The sequence below is a fragment of the Elephantulus edwardii genome, unplaced genomic scaffold, assembly GCF_000299155.1.
Source record: "Elephantulus edwardii isolate Elephantulus edwardi_28Jun2011 unplaced genomic scaffold, EleEdw1.0 scaffold00045, whole genome shotgun sequence".
NCBI lineage: Eukaryota > Metazoa > Chordata > Mammalia > Macroscelidea > Macroscelididae > Elephantulus > Elephantulus edwardii.
Genome location: NW_006399795.1, coordinates 13994346 through 14014215, shown reverse-complemented (window position 1 = coordinate 14014215; position 19870 = coordinate 13994346). Strand labels below are relative to the sequence as shown.

At 56.0% G+C, this 19870-nt stretch overlaps 1 protein-coding gene across 1 annotated transcript in view; it reads left to right on the top strand.

Moving 5' to 3' along the window:
• Positions 1 to 3120: 3120 nt before the first annotated feature.
• Positions 3121 to 19870, top strand: part of ARHGEF16 (Rho guanine nucleotide exchange factor (GEF) 16) — a 20386-nt gene continuing 3636 nt past the window's right edge. Inside the window, exons 1-11 of the mRNA XM_006885812.1 lie at positions 3121 to 3693; positions 8353 to 8398; positions 9504 to 9667; positions 11912 to 11968; positions 12330 to 12490; positions 15607 to 15759; positions 15882 to 16011; positions 17126 to 17200; positions 17457 to 17549; positions 18991 to 19145; positions 19412 to 19600. Coding sequence (XP_006885874.1) covers positions 3121 to 3693; positions 8353 to 8398; positions 9504 to 9667; positions 11912 to 11968; positions 12330 to 12490; positions 15607 to 15759; positions 15882 to 16011; positions 17126 to 17200; positions 17457 to 17549; positions 18991 to 19145; positions 19412 to 19600 — 1796 coding nt within the window. The remainder of the gene's footprint in view (positions 3694 to 8352; positions 8399 to 9503; positions 9668 to 11911; positions 11969 to 12329; positions 12491 to 15606; positions 15760 to 15881; positions 16012 to 17125; positions 17201 to 17456; positions 17550 to 18990; positions 19146 to 19411; positions 19601 to 19870) is intronic.

Genomic DNA, 19870 nt, shown 5'->3' with positions numbered 1-19870 from the left:
AACCTCATTTCCAGAGAACAGCAGCAGTGCAACTAAGCTTGGCTTTCACTGACAAGTCCCCATGGTAAACAGGAAGTATTGTTACCTCCACCCAGGGTAAGCTCCAGGCAGGGCACTGGGCAGGCGCTTGGGACACTGGGCCTCAGTTTCTCCCTGAAAAACAGATGCCCACCTCTGTGGACTTCCCCACCTTAATGCTGGCAGAGCTCTGGGTCTGCAGGAGACCTAGGGGAATCATGGTTTCATCGCTTTTAGGAGAATAAAAGGGAAACAATCAACAGAGTCGTCTTCATATTACGTTTTGGCCCCAACTTTGCTCAGTTTGACACGTGGCCAGCCTCGTGCCAGCTCTGATTGGTCACGGCCGCACGGAAGGAACCCCACGGTGCAGTCTCTGTTCTACACACTCGGCTCTGACTAGCTCCCTGATTCTTGGCAGGATCCTCCCCACACCAGCTGCTGTGGAGCCACTTCCAACTCCTGGCGACCCTACGTGTGTGTCAGAGTAGAACTGCGCTCTGTGGGTTAAGGGCTGCTTTCTAAGGCAGTGGATTGCCAGGCCTTTCTTCTGCGATGCCCCTGAGTGAACTGAGTGCTTAACTGTCTGCACCACCCTGGTGCACCACAGTACCCTCAGGAAGTGAAAGTTACTCTATCATCCCCATTGTACAGGATTTGAAACCAAGGCGAAGAGAGCTGGCATCACTCACTGACGATGCCGCTTTCCCCCCCAAACCCTAAGTATGCTAGGAGCCCCTGTGGATCCCTGCAGAATGAGCTGGGGTCTGTGGTAACAAGGTGCTACACAGTGAGTGACCTGAGCAACAGACATTCATGCTGTCACAGCCTGGAGGCTGAGAGTGTGCTGGAGGAGGTCCGTGGGGCCATGTTCTGGACGGTCTGCTTGTTGTTAGGTGCCGTCGCGTCAAGTACGACTTACAGCAACCCTATGAACAGTGGATCTGAACTCCATCCCTGTGTCATCCTCACACTTCCTGACACACTGGAGGCCGTTGCAGCAGTCACCGTGTCAGTCCACCTGCGTAAGGATCTTCCTTTCTTCACTGACCCTGCATCCTTCCAAGTATCATGTCCATCTCCAAGGAACAGCCCCTCTTAGCAACATGCCCAAAGTTTAAGAAGGCAAAACTTCTTCATCCTTGCCTCCAAAGAGCACTCCAGTTGCACTCTCTCCAAGACAGATCTGCTTGTTCTTTTGGCAGTCTGGATGATCTAGGGAAAGTTTTCTCCTTGCCCTTCTGGTTTCTAGGGGTCCCTGACATTCCTTGGCTTGCGGCAGCACCGTTCTAATCCCTGTTGTGTGATTTACTGCACTGAAAAGACCCCTGAGCTGTGAAGCTGAGTTAGCTCTGATGACAAGAAGGATAAGGTCACAGGCCATAAAGAGACTAGGGTCTGCCCTACTCCACTGTGTCCTCTTGTAAACCAACTATATCTGCAAAGATCTGATTTCCAAACAAGGCCAGTTTCCAAGACCAGGCTTTGAATTTTACCATATGTATCCAAGAGGACACGAGGACACACTTTATCCCAACAGTGACATTTGGAGAATAGACCCTCAGAACACAGTGGCCAAGACCGAGTAGTGGCCCTGACTGTCCCAGGGGGTGAGGAGTATATATGAGTGGCCCATGGCCTTATACACTCTCAGCCAAGCACTGTGCTATCAGGATGAATCCAATTTCATTGCACTAACTAGTGCCCAGGACGCTTCATCCACAGAGCCTCACTTCCTATCCCTGGTCCATCTGAGGTCAGCAGGGAGGCTGGGCATGTCTCAGGCTTTCAGGGCCACCAGCCAGTGCTGTCCTCACACTTTGATCAGCACAGCTGGAGAACAGATGACAGATCACACACAGGTGCCTAAAGTCCCTGCCTGGGAGGAACTCATGTCCTTTTTCCTTACATCATGTGTCATTGGCCAGATGAAGTCACAGGCCACACCCTCCCCAAAGGGACAGGAAGGGCATCCACCTTGTACTCGGAAAGAGAGGGAACTGTTGGAGACGGGCCTTTGGGTGTCAGGGGCTGTACTGTGCCAGAACCAGAGGTGGGATGGTGGGGGTGACAAGAGGACCAGGGGTAGGTGGGCTCAGGGTTGAGGGACAAATGGGGACACGTGATGCCAGGAGGAATGGGCTGGAGCACTCAAGAGTCAGCTCATGGGTGGCACCATTGCTACTTTCTGTGCCAGGCAGAGTGTCCCGGGGCCGTGGGCATGGGGTTGCGATTCTGTACGTGCCACCTTGGCTGCTGTGTTTCTGAGCCCCGGTGACGAGGTGTGGTGGCCCTCCTGGACTAGGTCCCAGACAGTCCTTGAGGCAGGGATGTCAGCCACATTCCAAGCTCAGGAATGCTGGTGGATGAAGGTGTGTGTTGTTGCCACTTAAGAGGCCACGTTGGAGGCTGGCCTGTCTGGATTGCTACGTGGGGCGGCGATGACAAGAGACCTCAACAGAGCAGGCCCATCCCGGTCAGGCTTGTCCTTGGCTGGGGCTGGTTCCCCCGGGGCCTCATGGCATCCACTGCACAGTGAGAAGTAAGACAGTGCCTCCAGGACCAGGCTCGGCCATGCCCCTCACCCTCACAGCAGTCAGTTGGGGTCTTTGGGGAGTTGCCATAAAGCAAAGGCTGTAAAAGCTAAGGCTGTGGTCACTCCCCATCACCTGCTCAGGCGGCTCCTCGGGTCAGCAGGGTCATCTCCATAGTGACTATAAGGAGTCCTCCCAGGAGCCAAGTAGCAGGCCAGCTGCCCCAGGAGGCTCAGGACTGCAGCTCATTGGATGCACGGGGTAGCCTTACAGCCCTCACCCCCACCCCTGTAGAGAACTTGCAGCCTGGCTCCCAGCCCACCATTGACCCTGCAGTTGTCAGATAAGCCCGTTGGCCCCAGGGAGGCCCTAGTGGTCATGAGTGGAGCTCATGGTGGCCTGGCAGCTGCCTGGGACAGTGGGCAGTGTGAATGTGAGGAGAAGCCGGTGGGGCCGGATGGGCAGGAGGGCAGTGGGCGGCCATCCCACCGATGCAGTGGCACAGTGCCCTCATGGGCTGCCCTCATCTCTGCTCCGTCCCTTCCCCAGGTCCCCGAGGCTGTCCAGGATGTCCTGTCGCTACTCAGACAGCTGCTTGGACGAGAAGCTTCTGGAATACCGCCTCCACTCTGAGCTGCGGCTCGATGCCAATGGCAATCCAGCACCCGGGCTTCCCATTGTCCGGAGCACCCTCAAGGTTCAAGATGCGGCTGCCTCCCAGCCCGAGGCCCCAGCGCCCCCCACAGACTCGGAATCGCGGCCGGTCATCCTGAGTACGCAGAGCCCCGCCGCGCTCAAGTTGGGCACGGAGCAGCTGATCCCCAAGACCCTGGCCGTGTGCAGCAAGCCGAAGGTCCCAGCTCGCCACCAGAGCTTCGCCGCCGCCGTGCTCACCAAGGAGGCCGCCCGGAAGGACCCCCGGCTCTCCCAGAACCCCAGCTTTTCCCGGGATGACATGGATGTGGACATGGACTCTGGAGGCCATCTGAAGAGGAACCTACGCAACCAGTCCTATCGGGCAGCCATGAAGGGCCCAGAGGCTCCGGCCAGGGAGAAGGTTCCTACCCAGCTCAGCCCCCGGCTCTATGCCCTGGCCGAAGAGCCCAGCCAGCCGCGGGCCCGGTGTCCACCCAAGCACAAGGTAGGCCTCCTGCCTGGCTGAAGAAGCTGAAGGATGTTGGCGAGGCAGAGGCCTGTGCAGCTCGGAGCTGGCGGGTGCGGGGTGGGTCTTACCATCACCATCACCTTCATCACCACCTAGCCGCTCTCTAGTCATCTATCATGTGCAGGTGCCCGGCTGTGTGGCCACGCCTGGTTTTCTTGAGCTTCACTTATTTGCACTTCACAGATGGTGCAGTTTTTTTTGCAGACTAATGTTTCGGCAGCTCTTAAGTTGAGCAAGTGCATCAGCGCCCTTTTTTTTCCAACAGCAGGTGACCACCTCCTGTCCGTGTGTCAGTTTGATAACCCTCCCCCTCTTTCAGACATTTTCACAATGCTTTATGGACTGTGTGGTTATTGAGTACCGCCAAGTCAGAACCGACCCATAGCTAACCCGCCAGCAGGTTTCAGCTGGATTCAACCAATGTGCCTTTGTGTTGAGGAGAGTACGACTCCTTATCACCCAGCCACCAGGGCTCCCTAACTCTTACATGGACTGGACAGCTGAAAAAATTCATATGATGAGCTTTATTGTGGTCTGGAACTAACCCTGCAACATTGACCGGCATGTCGTTTCAGGTGGGCCCAGTGCTCAGGCTGTCTAAGGACCACTGTACCCCTTTCACAGATGAGGCAGCTGAGGAAGAGTGAAGACCTCCCCCAGGTCCCAGCTCTGGTGGCTTTCCTGTCAGGCACATTTGTGCGCTCTGCCAAAATAATGGCTGAGTGACAGGTGCCCGTGATGAGTTTGTAATGCGCTGGCTGTGGTCAGTCAGCATGTGTCTGCTCCAGGTCAGGAGAGGTGGGCCACCAGCTCAGGTCTGCATGCCCCCTGCAGCCGGCCCTCAGGCACCTGTGATGCAGGTGGGGTGGACGTCCCTGGGTGTCTGGACTCCCAAGTCCATTGCCTCGCTTAGGACTGGCCTTGGCAGCCAGCCACCAGCTGAGAGGCCATGTGAATGGAGTCCAGGCCCCAGGCACCTCGGCATGGTTTCCTGCCCTGTTGGGCCTGGCGTCTGCCTAGCAGCAGACAGCATACGATAGCTGACCACGCCAGCAGAACCAGCCCACTGGGGCCTCTTCAGCAACCTAGGAAAGCCCAGAAAGTTCTCGGGAATGAAGCACAAAACAAGCCTGGCCCCAGGCCCATCGGGAAGCTGCCCCAGGGCTCAATGCCTGGGGCGAGCCTTGCTGCCTGTGAGCTTGGCAATTCTGAACCTTCCCGAGTGTCACCATCTGTAAGTGTAAATGACAGGGTCCTCCTGGACATCTAGAGAGAAGACCATGTGGTCCCAGGGGCTGAGGGCCACACAGGGTACAGCGTAAGAGGCATGCTGAGCAGTGGCCTCTGTTCGTATGGCTGCCCATGCCCTATGGCCTTCAGTGCCACAGCTCCTACCCAGACCTAATGGTGACCTGGTGACCATTATGAATTCTATGAACTAAAGTCATATGCAGGGCTGCCAGCACCCCTTAGTCTAAAGAGTTACCTGGCTGGGTCCAGCACCTGCCTTGGACTTCTGCTGCTCCTGTCCATGCACCCTGGGGCTGGTGTTCCACCTGCCCGCACCACCCAGGCCACACCTGCAGACATAAGGCAGTCCATGGATTCCTTCTGCTTTCAGCAAATGCCTCCCTAAATGCCTACTGTGTGCTGGAGGCTGGGCGTCTCAGCTTCCAGGGCAAATGGGAGACTGCAGGCAGGGACCTCTGCAGAGGGGCATCCACGGCCTGGGGATCCCAGAGGAAGACGAGTGGAATAAGTAAAGAAGGCAAGCAGGTGAGCTCTGGTGGCCTAGTGGTAGGAAACTGCACTGCAATCCCAGAGATGCGCAGTTCAAATCCACCAGATGCTCTGCTGAAGGAGGAACAATCACCTCCTGTACCAGTCAGATCCAATTTGACGGTACACACATAAAAAAAAGAATAAATAAATAAATAAAAATTATTTAAAAAAAAAAAAAAGGAAGGCAAGCAGGTGCCACAGTCAATGCGGAAACCTGGAGGCGGAGGTGGGGGCGCTCAGAGGCCCAAGGGCATGTAGGGCTAAGGGTAGGAGGCCAGTGCTGCTGGGAGCATGCACGTCCCGGACCAGCCTGGGGAGTTTCAGGCCCTGACTTGTCGGAGAAGCCATCCCCTGCCTTCCCAGAAGCAGCACACCTTCGAGCTGGGGGAAGTGGTGGGTCTCAGCCAAGAAGGGCGGTCTGTGCTGGGCACCCAGCTGTGGGCCTTGAGAGCCCTCCACCCACACTCCCCCCACCTCCTCACCTTCCGCCCGCAGTTGCTGGGTGCCTGACATTGTGACCAGTTCCCAGTTAATTGCCACCCTAGGTCCCTGACCCCCGCCTGAGCCCACAGCCCCAGCCTGTGTCCCAGTCATCCTGTCCTTCCCTGTTAGGTCTGTGTGCCATCAAATGGACTATGACTCATAGCGACCCAACAGATCTGAACCTTGCTTTGTCCTACACCATCCTGTCTACAATACGCTCAAGCCCATTGTAGTCACTGTGTTAATCCTTCTTTTTGTGTGTGTGTGTTAATCCTTCTTATTGAAGGGCTTTCTCTCTTCCTCTGGGCCTCCACCTTTCCCAGCATGATGTCTTTTTCCAAGAACTGGCCCTTCCTGACAACATGCCCAGAGCATGTGAGGTGAAGCTTCAGCATCATTGCCTCGAAGAAGCACGCTGGTTACACTTCCTCCAGACAGACTACTTTGTTCTTTTGATCGACCGTGAAATATTCAGTACTCTTGTCCAACACCACTTAGGCATTGATTATTGTTATGTTGTCTTTATTCACTGTCTAACTTTCAGATGTATGCGAAGTACCTGAAATTACCATGACTTGGATCAAGCACACCATAGGCTTTAAACTGATGTCATTGCTTTCTAACACTGCCTGGCTTCTCCTTAAGCCCACTTGTACTCCCAAGGTCCTCATCCCCTTTCCAGCATTGTGTTATCCCTGCTGCCTCCTCCAAGCCGCTCTCCTGGACTCACCAGCCTTCGGTATCCTGCCTCTCTATAAAAAGAGCGTAGGCAGCATGAAGATAGGCAGGTCTGACTTCTACCAACCCCACAAAGGGGAGCCGTCCTCCTTAACAACATCCACAGTACAAAATTAATAACTATAAGGTGAGATACGGTCTCCCACGCTCCTGCACCTACTTCTAACACCAATCTTACTGCCTCTACTGGGCCTGAAACCTGTTGCAATGGCTACTCAAACTTTACAACACCATACTTGCAGTTATGGCGTTTATTAGGGAAGTTAACAGGCTATAATTCAAGTTGGCAACAGGATGTTGTTGCTGTTATGTACTGTCAAGTCGCCTGTGGCCCATAGCAACCTTATCTATATATAGCAGCTCTGAAGCCTGCCCTGGGTCAGTCTCAGTAGCTTCCTCCAGCAAGCCTGGGTTGAAGGCTGGCTCCACGGAGCAGCAGTCCCCAGGTCAGCTCTGTCTCATGTCAGGTCTCTGGTTCTCTGCTGAGGCTGCTGTTGCTCTCCTGCAGGTCTGGCCCAAAGGATGTGTGCCTCTTTCTTGTTGGTGTTAAGATTTCCAATCTCTGCTGCTGAATCCATTCAGTTTAATGGCAGGACTAGCCAATGCTCTTGTGGACAACAAACACGCCCTATTTGCACGTTCCTGCTCATTCTTGTGGCAAAGTCAAAGTCAATGGCTAGGAAAGCCATTTTGAACAACAGACCCTTGACCTCACAGACCACTCGCTGGCTTTTCTAGCTGTTAAGCTTCATACATGAAGAATTCACTTTCCCCTTACAATCACCTTACTGCCTTCATGAAGGCGTGTAAGTCAGCTACTTCAGGCCTCGTGCCTTGATCTCCCTCAATTTAGATAGCCAATTTCTAATTTACCCATCCTATCAAACCAGCGCTCTGAGGAAACAAGCACATTGCTTTGTCTCAAGAATCTTCCGCTCTGCTTGAACTTTCAGCATCTGCATCTCTCCAGTCCAGAGCAAGCCATCAGATTGCAGCGCTGACGCAGCTCCAGGTCTCAGCAGCAAACATCTTCAGCGTCTTGGGTTCAACTAGCCCTCTGTGACAAGGTCCAGTGGGCAGCAGCCACACACTCGGGGTCCACATATCGTCCTGCATTCCAGATGAGCTAGTTCCTCCGCTCTTAGCGTTAGCTCCTCACATGGGCTAAGGCAGCCAGTCAGGAGTCCTCACAACTCCCTCCTCCTCTGGCCAGCGACCTTTCTTCACTTACCATGCAGACGAGGTCCACAGAGCTGACGATGACACACATCCAAACTCAGCCCCTCTCTTTATTGCTGCGCGACTCCCACTTCTGCTTATCAAGTGGAAACAGGTGGTCACCAAGAGTGCTAATACTCACCATTTCCCTTTAACTTTCGGTCCTGGAATGGGGCTCTTAATGGGCATCAGCTTTTCCTGCTCTGAATTCACACTGTACCTTGATCCAGCCCGCTTGGCCCCACTTGGTCACCCCGAGTCACTCTTTATGGTGCAGGTGACTCTCTGAGTGTCTTCTGCATGACTGATAGCTGTTGAGGATGGGGTCTCTGGGCTGGGATAGACGACTCACCATAGACACACCCACACCCACTCACAGCCTCACTAACACAGAGTCTCTCTCATTTGCTGCAGAAAACGCTGGGCCGGAAACGGGCACACAAGGGCTCCTTCAAGGACGGTGAGTGAGCTGCGGAAGGAGACTGGGCTCAGGCTGTGGCCGTCTTGGGTTACAGACTCAGTCTAGGCTGGTGGCGTAAAGGACCTGCTTGCTGGGATATTTCTGCTTCAGAGTCCTATGCTGATGGTTCTGGAAAGGTCTAGAACATTCATTCACTACAGACACTTCTTGCAATTCCAAGAGAGACGGGACAGATGGAGCTCCCAGGAGATATTTGTTAGAGGGCCTGTGTGTGTGGTGGGGGTGCCAAGGCCAGGGAAGATGGGCCTGATTAATGGGAGAGGTGACAGAGAGGGGCCTCTGTTGGGTGTAGGGAGAGGGTAGAGGAAGTCTGCTGAGGGTGAGGTCCCCACAGGACCCTCATGGGGAAAGTGGAAGCTTTCAAAGTGTCCCTCAAGCCAAGAAAAGGTGTGCGGAGCCGAGGAGGATGTGGGTGTCAAGGGCCAGGCTGCTGTCTGGTTCTGTCATGAGGCTTCAGGTCAAATGGTGAGCCCGTCCAGGGGGACCCTGCCATCCTGCGTGTCTAGAGTTTTGTTGAATGGGGTCACAGGACCACTAGGCTTTCTCCATGCGCATCAAGGGGAATGGAGTTCCCAGAAGAGCAGAAGGGACACCCCAAGTAAGGAGGAGGTAGGGAAACATGAAGGATAGCAAGGCCACCCAACCAGAGGGCCCGGGGGGCCTGGCCCTCTGTGACAAGGTCCAGTGGGCAGCAGCCACAAACTCAGGGGTCCACGTATCTTCCTGCATTCTAGACCAGCTAGTTCCTCCACTCTTCGCTTCAGCTCCTCACATAGGCCAAGTCAAACAGCCCGGAGTTCTCACAACTCCTCTGGGTGGGGACAGCCCCACCCAGAGCTTCCCCAAGTCCTTCTGCTCAGATTGGTCAGCTGGACCCTGGCTGGAGGTGACACATTCTGCAAGTCACCACCAGCTGCATGCTCCACCACCATGGGAGCCAGCTGGCCTGAGGGTGGCCTGCTTTGGGGCGCCCTGTGCCATCTGCCACTTCTGAGGACCCTTCAGGAGAGCTCAGACTGTGTATGCCCTGGATCTCCGGACTCTGAGCAGCCTGGCCCCCAGGTGAAGCATCCATTCCCTACAGACCCCCGGCTCTATCAGGAGATCCGAGAGCGAGGCCTGAACACAAGCCACGAGTCGGATGATGACGTGCTTGAAGACTCGAGCCCAGAAGGTCCCCGGAAGGTGGACGCCATCGTGGTCAAGTGCTACCGGCCCGCCCAGGTCACCTGGAGCCAGCTCCCTGAGGTAGGACCAGTGTGGAGTGGGGACAGCCAGTAGTGGGGTCTCAGGACTATCTCTCTGGCCCACTGGACCTTGGACTTGTTAGTGCCCGGTTGGCCTGGGACTCTCCTTTTTTATTTATTTATTTAAATTCATTTTCATGAAAGTTTACAGAGACTTAGGGTTTCCAGTCATTCATTGTTGCACTTTTCTCTCTACCCACCTCCTCACCCCCAATTCACTCTTCTCCTTGAAAAGAAAGAAAAGCTCTTTCATTGTTATGCAATCCCCCCCCCCCCCGAGTCCACTCCACTATGCAGTCTTCACTCTGGACTTCTGTAATGACAAGAATACTCATTCATATTTCCCTTTTAAACAGTTCTTTCCCTCATCTGTTTCAATGCAGTATACATCATTCACGCCCTCCTCTGTCTTCCCTCAATCCCGACATCAGTCCCGTTTTACAATAGTGGCCCTATGCAGTATTTGTCCTTTTGTGACTGAGATATTTCACTCAGCATAATGTCCTCCAGGGTCACCCATTTTGCATAGTATTTCATGAGATCCTTTCTTTTCAGTGTTGCATAGTATTCCATTATGTGAATATACCATAGCTTCTCTATCCATTCATTTGTTGATGGCCACTTGGGTTGTTTCCAGCTCTTTGCTATGCGAACAAAGCTGCAATAAACAAAGGGGTGCATGGGACTCTCCTTTTTTTTCATATGAATAAATATTTATATAAACAAACTAAAGATTTTGTATAACCAATTTTTTTAGCAACTACTTTTTTTAACCTCTCAGGGTTACCTTTTTTTAGTTTTGGTAGATTTTTTAAACATTTTTTATTGTTATTATTATTAATTTCAATGAACATCTACAGATCTACAGAGATTTTGGAATTCCATTCATTCATTGTTGCACTTTTCTCCCCACCCACCCCACACCCACCCCCTCCCCTAGTTCACTCCTCTCCTTGAAAAATATAAAAGACAAACTCCTTCATTTGTGCACGATCCCCTCCCCCCCCCCGTACATCCCCACCCCCACCCAGAGTATACTTCACTCTGCAACCCTCATTCCGGACTCTAAATATATTCATTTTAAACTATTCTCTCCCTCATCGGCTTCAATGCAGTAAACATAATTTATCCTTCTTGATTCCCTGGAGCCACTCTGCCCGGCTGGCAGAGGGGGTAGAGAGCACTGAAAGGCACGCCCATCCTCCAGCACCGAGTAGGCGTGATGACGTGTCCACGTTCGAGCTCACGCTAACCTGCCAGGAGCTGGGAGCACAGAGCCCCTTCCTCCCAAGGGCCACACCAGGAAAGGTTACCAGGGTGGGCAGGAGAGGGCGGCTACAGCCCAGCCACTGCCCCTCCCCCCTCTCTTCCTACGCCTGAGAGCGGGATGAAGTCCTGTCCTGTGTGGCTGTGGGGACCGAGTGGATAGTGCAGGGTGAGGCTGGTGTTCTGGTGACCCCTGATCCTGAAGGCAGAGGAGGGGTGGGGCTGCAAGTGGGACTCTTGATGGGGTGGGTGGTACCTGGCTGTGCAGAGCCTGGTCAGTGGGTATCCGCAGCATAAGGGACTCTTGTCCACCTCCATGGTGTGTGGTGTTGTGTCCACCTCACGCTCTAGGCCATTGCTGTGGAGGGTCAGCGTGATGGAGGCCCAGGAGAGCGGGCCCTGCCCTGTGAGGAAGTGAGCACAGGGAGTAGCCCTGCAAAGGCAATCACGCTAGGCAGTGTGACGGGCTGGGCCTGACGCAGTGCTTCAGGGACATGGCTCAGTGGCCAGATGGAGCCACACTCTAGCTTGGGTGACCACAGAGTGGAGGCCTGGGGTGGGCAGTGGCCAGTGTCCCGCTGCAGGGCCCTGACTCACCTGCCTCAGGTGATGTCTGAGTCACTGCTCGCTCTGACTGAGCGCTCACAGCTTGTCCTGGGCACCAGCCCCAACCAGCTCCTGAGGGGCTCCTGTCTCCCTATCCCTGGGCCAGAACCTGGGATGAGATCAGGAGCCTGCCAGCCTTTCCCTTTGGGCTCCCAGAAGAGTGCTAGGCTGGTCTTCCCACGGAGCAGCGATGGTGCGTGCCAGCCAGGTGGCTGACCAGCACCTCGACCTGCAGTCATTCCCTGCCTGGCCCAGCCTAGTTCCCGCCTTTCCAGGGCCTCTTTTCCCCCTGTGTGCTCCAGTCTGATGGGGGGCAGGGCAGAGAAGGTGCAGGAGGTGGGACCTCACTCTGCCTTTTTCTGACTGTCCTCAGGTGGTGGAGTCGGGCATTCTGGACACGCTGCCCGCTGAGGAGCGGAAGAGACAAGAGGTGAGGGTGCAGGTGGCCCCAGGTAGCAGCTAAGCCACATGGTGGTGGCCCAGGGACAGGGACCTTGACCACGGTGATGCCATCCGCTTGGTGAGCCTGGGGTGGGCATCTTCTTCAGGCCTGGTTTGAGCCTTCCTTTTAGTATCCCTGACCCTCCAAGAGCCCTCAAGTGGGGCTACTGTCCCTCAATTTCCTGATGAGGCAGGGTGTGTCCTGGTCGAGTGTCACATGCTCATGGATAACAGGGCCCACGTGCAGGCCCAGTCAGCTGTCTGTCTGCGTGTCCTGCCCCCACCCACACCCAGCCTGGCAGCCCTCGTGCATGGCGTGGCTGCAAGACCCGGCTTCTCTCTCTCGCCAGGCCATCTTTGAGATCCTCACCTCTGAGTTCTCCTACCTGCACAGCCTGGGCATCCTGGTGGATGAGTTCCTGAAGTCCAGCGAACTGCGGGCCACCATGACCCAGACCGACCACCACCACCTCTTCTCCAACATCCTGGATGTCCTGGCGGCCAGCCAGAGGTGAGCCCACCTGCAACCCTCATACACCCACCGGCCTCGGATGCCGGCACCCAGGGTGGAAGGTCTGGGTGCAGAAACACCTTGTACATGGAGTTAGGGCACCAGGACTATGGTGATCATAAAGCCCCGTAACCCACCGCTCACGCTACGTGGTCGCCAAGGGCAGTCCAGGTGGGAGCTTGGGCCAGGCCAGCAAGGACACAGGGCCCGTGGGCTGGAATGGAGCCGGCCTCTCCCCAGCTCACATGCGGCCTCAGGTTGCAGCCACCGGGTTGTGTTCTGTCCACTGGTGTCTGGTGGCCTTGAGTTTGCCATCAGCTCTGTTTGCTGGAGTGTGGAGAAGGGAGTGGTCACGCCCACAAGAGCATGTGTGTGTACGTGTGTGTGCGTGTGTGTCCCTTAAGAGAATTCAGGCTCCTAGGAGTGTGTTTACCCTGCAGAGGGCACAGGCCTACATGCTACACCTGTGTATGTGTGTGTATGCTCCGTGGAGGGCAGAGCGGGGTGTGTGTGTTTGTCCTGTGGAGGGCACAGGCCTGGGGTATTCTGTTGCCTCATTGCCCTCCTCCCAGCCCCGCCCAGGATGCTGGAACATTTCTGGCCCCATGCGACAGCCTCCTCACAGGCCTGGACATCTGGCACCACTAGGACTGGGTGGGTGGGTGGCCATGCTCAGGGGGCACAAGGCCGGGCACACTCTCAGCTTCTGGAGACTGCTGGTCTTTGCTGACAGCGCTGCCCCGGCTGAGCTCTCCGGGAATCCGCTTCCTGTCCCCCCACCCTATGGAAATATCAGGACTGTGGGGTGCTGTCATGATTGTCCGTCCCTGAGGCAGGGGCTTCTGCATCTGGCCACCATGGGAAGCTCTTAACCCCTCACTTAGCTGTGTTCTGTCTGATCCTGACCCTTTGCTGTGCACGTCCCATGTCCCCTGAGGATAGGAGAGGGTGCCAGGGCCCTGTCTGTCCTCTTTTCTTCTGACCTCAGTACGACCTCCAACTCTCTCCCTCAGCTCAGCCCCAGAGCAGCTCTGGCCACTCACGAAAAGGCCCCCTCGACCCTTGGGAATCAGTGTTATTTTAGGTCAGCAGCTCTCTGCCGCTCCCTAGACCTTTCTCAGGCCCCAGAAACCCACAAGTCACACAGCTGTGCCGACCACCAGCCTGCCCACACACCCGCATGCATGGCCATTTGTCCAGCATCGAGGCCCCCTGTCCGGGATCCCGACCTGAGGGGATCTGCATTCCCAGTGCTGACATGCATCCTAAGCATTTTCTCCCAGCATTCCTAAACAGGCCGGGAGGCCTGAAAATGTCACAGGAAGTATGCTCCTGGTGTGAATGGAAGGTCAGGCCAAGGCCAGAGAGCAGGGGATGCCTGAGGGACTCCAACCCATCCTCGGGCAGAATGGCCTGAAGGCCCCATTGGAGCCCTGGAGACCTCCACCAGCCTGGGACCAGGGAATCTGTGACCTCTTTCTGGCTTCACTCAACACGCCCCCGGAGCACTCAGGATCATTCTCTCCTTGCCGGGTGTTTCTGGCTGGCTAGCTGGAGAGATCCAGGCCCCACGTCTGGGGTCCTGCTGTCATACACGTCCCAGGCACTTCCAGACTGTTTGCTGCCCACCTGGGCAGGTGAAGGCAGTGGGCTGGCCTCTGTGTCTCACCTTGAGGGACTGCCCACCACTCCTCCAGATGTCAGCCTCACTGCTTTATCCTCAAGACAGGTCACCTTGTGCGTTATTATGAGCAAAAAATCAGTAGGGTCTCGAACATAGAACCCACAGACAAGGGATGGGGCCTTGAGCACAGGATCAACTGTGGAAGGAGTGCTGGCTGTTCCAGCAACTCAGGAGGGGCCAGCAGGGCGAGGGCCCCCAGAGGATAGAAGATTCAGAGGGAGCTGTCATCCTGGGCCCCACTGACACAAGGCTCTGGGGGAGGGGCGCGCTAAGGAATTGGATTTGGTGGCCCTGGCCAACCTGGCCCAGACGCTCCATCCTCATCTCCTCAGACTGAGGTCCGTGTAGCCCAAGAGCCAGAGGAGGCCTAGCCAGAAGCGGAAGTCGGCCCCACCCTCTCCCCACCTTGTTGCACCATCAGCTTCCTCACGCCATCACAGAGAACATGGGTCTCCTGCATGCTGAGATCTGAAGCTCAGCCCCTCAGAGTTCTAGGGTACCCCCCTCTGACCAGGAGGCTGGGCAGCTTGGGTCTCCCACTAGCTTGTGACCATTTCTGTCCCTGTACTTGTCCCTGCAGCCGGAGGGACGGACACAAGACTGGAGAGGTCAGGGCTGGTGAACACCAGGAGCCCCTGGGCACCCAGGGCTGGGCCACTTTACCGCATTCAACCCCCCTCCAATAAGCCCAGCCAAGGGGTTCACTGCCTACTGTGAGGGGGTCCCCAGGAGCCTGGTGCACTTGGGAGGTGGCCCTGACCATCAGAGCCTGAGGCCTCACCCAACATCCAGGTTGGCCCAGTAGTCACTTCTCAGCACTTTCTTGACTTCAGGCGAGTCCCTCCCCCTGTTCCCTGGGCCCGCAGTTCCCTTCCAGCAAGACACAGGAACTAATTTACCCTTGTCAACTGGACCAAGGTGGGTAGGGCCTGGTGGTTCTGCCCTCAGCTTGGGCAACCAAGGCAGGAGGCCCTTCTGCTATGTTCTCTGACCCAGATGTCTAGTCCAGCATGGCCTCAGGTCAGGCCCACAGTCACACACTAGTTATTTTGGGTTTATGGGGCTGATCTTTCACAGATTGTCCCGGGATTAGCCATGGCTTACAGTTGTTGGGTGCTGACCTGGGTCCTACCTGGGGTCCCATTCAGTTTAGGCAATGAATGGCTCACTGAGCCCAGCCACCTCTGGGAACCTAGCTTGTCGCCTGCAGGCGCATGCTGTATGAGCGTGTGTGTGCATTTGTGTTTACACATGAGCCTATTTTGTATGCATGTTGCCTACATGCACACGTGCACTCGGGAATAAGTACATGCCTGTCTCTGTGTGTACATGTGTCTGTATGCATGTTGCGTGTGCTGTGTTTTATAAATGATATGTGTATGTGTGTCAGTGCCACAGCAGACTGTGCCCTCATCCGCAATCACCTGCGTAGGTTCTTCGAGGACCTGGAGCGGCGGCACAAGGAGCAGATGTGCGTGGAGGACATCAGTGACATCCTGGAGGAGCATGCCAACCACCACTTCCAGGCCTACGTGGTGTACTGCTCCAACGAGGTCTACCAGCAGCGCACCCTGCAGCGGCTGACGTGAGTGCCGAACTCGGACGTGCTCCGTCCAGGCGTCTCCCTTGGTCTCATGAGTGTTCTACCTGAATCCTGGGGTCTCTAGCTCCCCCCCGACTTCGGGAATGCCGTGTCCTCTCCTGCAGAAGCAGCAGTGTCCCCTTCCGTGAAGCCCTGCGGGAGATTGAGCGCCGGCCTGTGTGCGGGGGTCTGCCCATGATCTCCTTCCTCATCCTCCCCATGCAGAGGGTCACCCGGCTGCCCCTCCTGATGGACGTGAGTCTGGGCTGGGCCTGCTCTGCCTTCGCTGCTGTGTGCCCTCTGCCTCTGTATTGTTCTCGTAACTGTGGTGAATGTCCCGTTACCCACTGGCTGTCCTAAGCGTAGTGATCAATAGTCTGTCTGGATCTCAGTCCTGCACCTCATGCCTCCCTCCGCCGAGTCCCCATGGCAATGGGGTGGGACCTGAGATGCCCAGGAGCTGCCTGGCAGGGTCTCCGACTGGTGCTTTCTCCTCCTCATAGCCTCCTTTCTCCCCCGAGACCTAGGGGCTAGTAGCACACTGAGGGTCAGCTGCTCTTCCTTGGTGAAGCAGGCTCAGGGCTTCTGTGGCATGGTCAGCCCACAGGGCAAATATGGGATGTGAGAAAAACTGGATAAATTGTGTATACTGCATTAAAACAGATGAGGGAGAGAATAATTTAAAAGCGATATATGATAGGGTATTATAGTTATCACAAGAGTCCACAATTAAGTGGCCAATGTATCTCTTTTTGGCCTTATACAAAGGCAAGAAGGAACGACCAAGATCTTAAAGTTTGAAAATGTCATACTAATAAATTTCTATATGCCAGAAAAAAAAAGAGTCCACAATTAAGGTTGCATAGTGGAGTGTACTTGGGGCGGTGGGAGGGGTGTGGGGGGATTGTATACCAAAGAAAGAGTTTTTCTTTTACTTTTCAAAGAGAGGAGCAAACTGGGGTGGGGGGGGTGAGGAGGAAAGAGGGTTGGGCAGGGAGAAAAGTGCAACAATGAATGAATGGAAATCCAAAATCTCTGTACATGTTCATTAAAATTATTAAAATAAAATCTTTAAAAAAATGATAAGAAATAGAAAGAGAACTAGAGATTAAAAAAAGGCATGAGAGCTGCCTGGGTGCCTGATCATTCCTTAGCCGGGATGGAGAGGATCAAGGCAGTGCCAGGGACCCCACCCAACGTGGCCTGGCCTGTCTGGAGCCCTGCAGTACAATGCGGTCACTGTTTGGGGGCTGGGAGCACCAGTTCTCTGGCAGGAGCCCCTGAGAACTACAGCCCCCAGGGCTCTGGGTGAGGGGGGACCCCTGCCCTGTGATGGCGCCTGGCTTTCATGGTGCTGCCTTCTCTCCAGACACTCTGCCTCAAGTCACAGAACCACGAAGAGAGGTACAAGGCCGCCAGCCGCGCCCTGAAGGCCATCAGCAAGGTGAGACGGGGTCTAGGCACGGGCCAGGCCAAGTGTCACCTCCTCCCACCACCCCAAAGAGTTCTCAGACACTAGGGGAAGGGGCCGTGGTGTAGGGGGTATTGATGGGTAAGGAGGGAACTGAGGCCAAGAGCTAAGAATGGAGCTCACCCCAGTCCCTTGGTGGGCTGTGACGGCGCCCAGCACCCCTTCCACCCCAGAGCAGGTGTGTGCCTCATCGCACACACAGCCGCTCATGCACGCACCCCGCTTGTAGCTGGTGAAGGAATGCAATGAGAGAGCGCACACCATGGCACGCACAGAGCAGCTGTATACGGTGCACAAGCAGCTTGACTTTGGCAAGATCAAGGTGAGCTTGGCCTGTGTGCCCCTCCCTGCCCCCAGGTCCTCTTCCAGGCATGGCTGCTTGATCTCAGGGAGTTAAGAGTTAAACTTCATAGGTCAAGGTTACACAGGCATATAAGGGCAGCTGTCACATCAGGCAACATGCCTCTCACTGGCCCCATCTGGAAGGGTCCCTGTGCCTCAACTGGCCACTCAAATTCAGCTTCCCAGTGGGCTGGCAGCAGGCCCTGATGGGCCCAGGGCCAGCGTCAAGGCAACCACAGGCCCAGCTCCGGATCCACATTCCCCGTCAGGCCAGGTACTGGAGGGGGGAGGGCCTCCCAACCCTAGACACCTTCACAGATAGGCAGGGCCCAGACCTCTCCCCACCAGTAGCTGGTCTCCTGAGACCCCTCACCGTGATCTCACAGGCTGGCCCCCTCTCTATGCTGTCCAGGGCTCCACCGCCCCAGACAGTGCACCAGTGCCCCCACCTTTGCCCTGGTCTTCCAGCCTCCACTCCCTCTCAGAGGTGCTCCTGTGGAAGGTTGGGGAGGCGAGGAGTGGACTCACCTGTGAATGTCTGCGTCCTCCTCAGAGTCAAGGGTCTGAGGCTGCAGGCCCAATATGGCCTCTCAGGGCAGCACATGAGGAAGGGACCGTGTCCTCTCAGGCCTCAGTGAGGAGGCTGGAAGCTTGATGGGATGTGGGTCCACCAAGAAAGAGGTCAGGGTCGGGCCAAAGAGTTGGCACCAGGTGTTGACTACACTGTTTTCTCCCCTTCCCCTCAGAGGCCCACTACCCTTTAATGCCTCCTTTACCCCCTTTATAGAGAGCTCTGTGTGACTAGGCTTCCCACCCCACCTGTCCTCTGCCACCACTAAGTGCTTCATGTGTTCTTTGTCCCAAAGGGACCGACCCCTACCTCCATCTGCATCTTGGTCCTGTACGCCCACCAGCACTTGGTCTGGCCCACTCACCTTTCTGATACCTCTCACCTGGCTGACGTAGGCCCATGCCAGTCACACAGCCCAAGATTAGCCCTGTAGATGGGAGGGAAGATCCACCCCAGCCTGGGCCCAGCCTGAGTGCTGTGGGAGCCGGTGCCCCTTATGATCCAGCAGTCCTGTGTACAAACCCTGGGGCAGGGCAGAGCCCAGCACACCAGGGCAGGGCTGTCCCAGGCAGACACCCTCCCTGCCCCTGTGCTGAACTCCGGATGGGTTTGCCCCCAGCTCACACAGCGCACACAGCAGGAGCTTAGCAAGCCCTGAGGCCGAGCCAGGGCTGCTGGCCACCTGAATGGCCCTTTGTGTGGGTGCTGGATGTAGCTGTATTCTCCTACCCAGCCAGAGTGTTGGGTCACTGTTCTCAGGACAGGAGTGGTTACCTAGCTGGGGCCCCAAGGACAGTCCTTCTGGGCCATACCCACTGGGGCACTTGCTCACCCTCCGCCCTGTCCCCAGTCCCTCCCAATCACTTCCGCCTCCCGGTGGCTGCTGAAGAGAGGAGAGCTCTTCCTGGTGGAAGAAGACACTGGGCTCTTCAGGAAGCTTGCCAGCCGGCCGACTGCCTACTTGTTCCTGTTCAATGATGTCCTGGTGGTCACCAAGAAGAAGAGGTGGGCCTGGGGCCAGGGTAGGAGGCCATCTGCTCGGTCACACCCCCCTCCGCTTCTGCTTCATCTGCCTGTGATACCGCGTGACCTGACTGTGTCAGCCTCCATTCTCCAGGCTCTGGGTGGGGGTGGGAGGCAGCACCCCCTGCACGACCCGGTGGAGCCAGGCCCCGGCTGCTGCCGATGGAGCTTGAGGGTGGTCCTCCGAGGCTGCCTGCCCCCAGTCTGTGGCTGTGGCGTCTGATCTATGTATGACCTGTCCCCAACAGTGAGGACTGCTATGCAGTCCAGGACTACGCCCAGATGGAACACATCCAGGTCCAGAAGATGGAGCCCTCGGAGCTCCCCATGTCGGGCAGCAGCAACCGCACCTCATCCGTGCCGTACCCCTTCCTGGTGAACTTGCTGCACAACAGCGAGGGCCGTCAGGAGCAGCTCATGCTCTTCGCAGACTCTGCGTAAGGCCCCAGATCCCCGCGCTGCCCGCTAGCCTGGAAGCTCCAGAGGGTGGGTTCATTCAGCCCAGGGTCAAATGTCCCACGAAAGCTGCTGAGCACTCACTGCGTATCACACACTGGTGCACACGGGGACAGGGCCTAGAGCACGGCCAGTTCTGATGGGGAGACAGGGGCATGGGGCCAGGACACAGCCAGCTCTGATGGGGGGACAGGGGCATAGGACTGGGGCACAGCCAGCTCTGATGGGGGGACGGGGGCATGAGGCCGGGG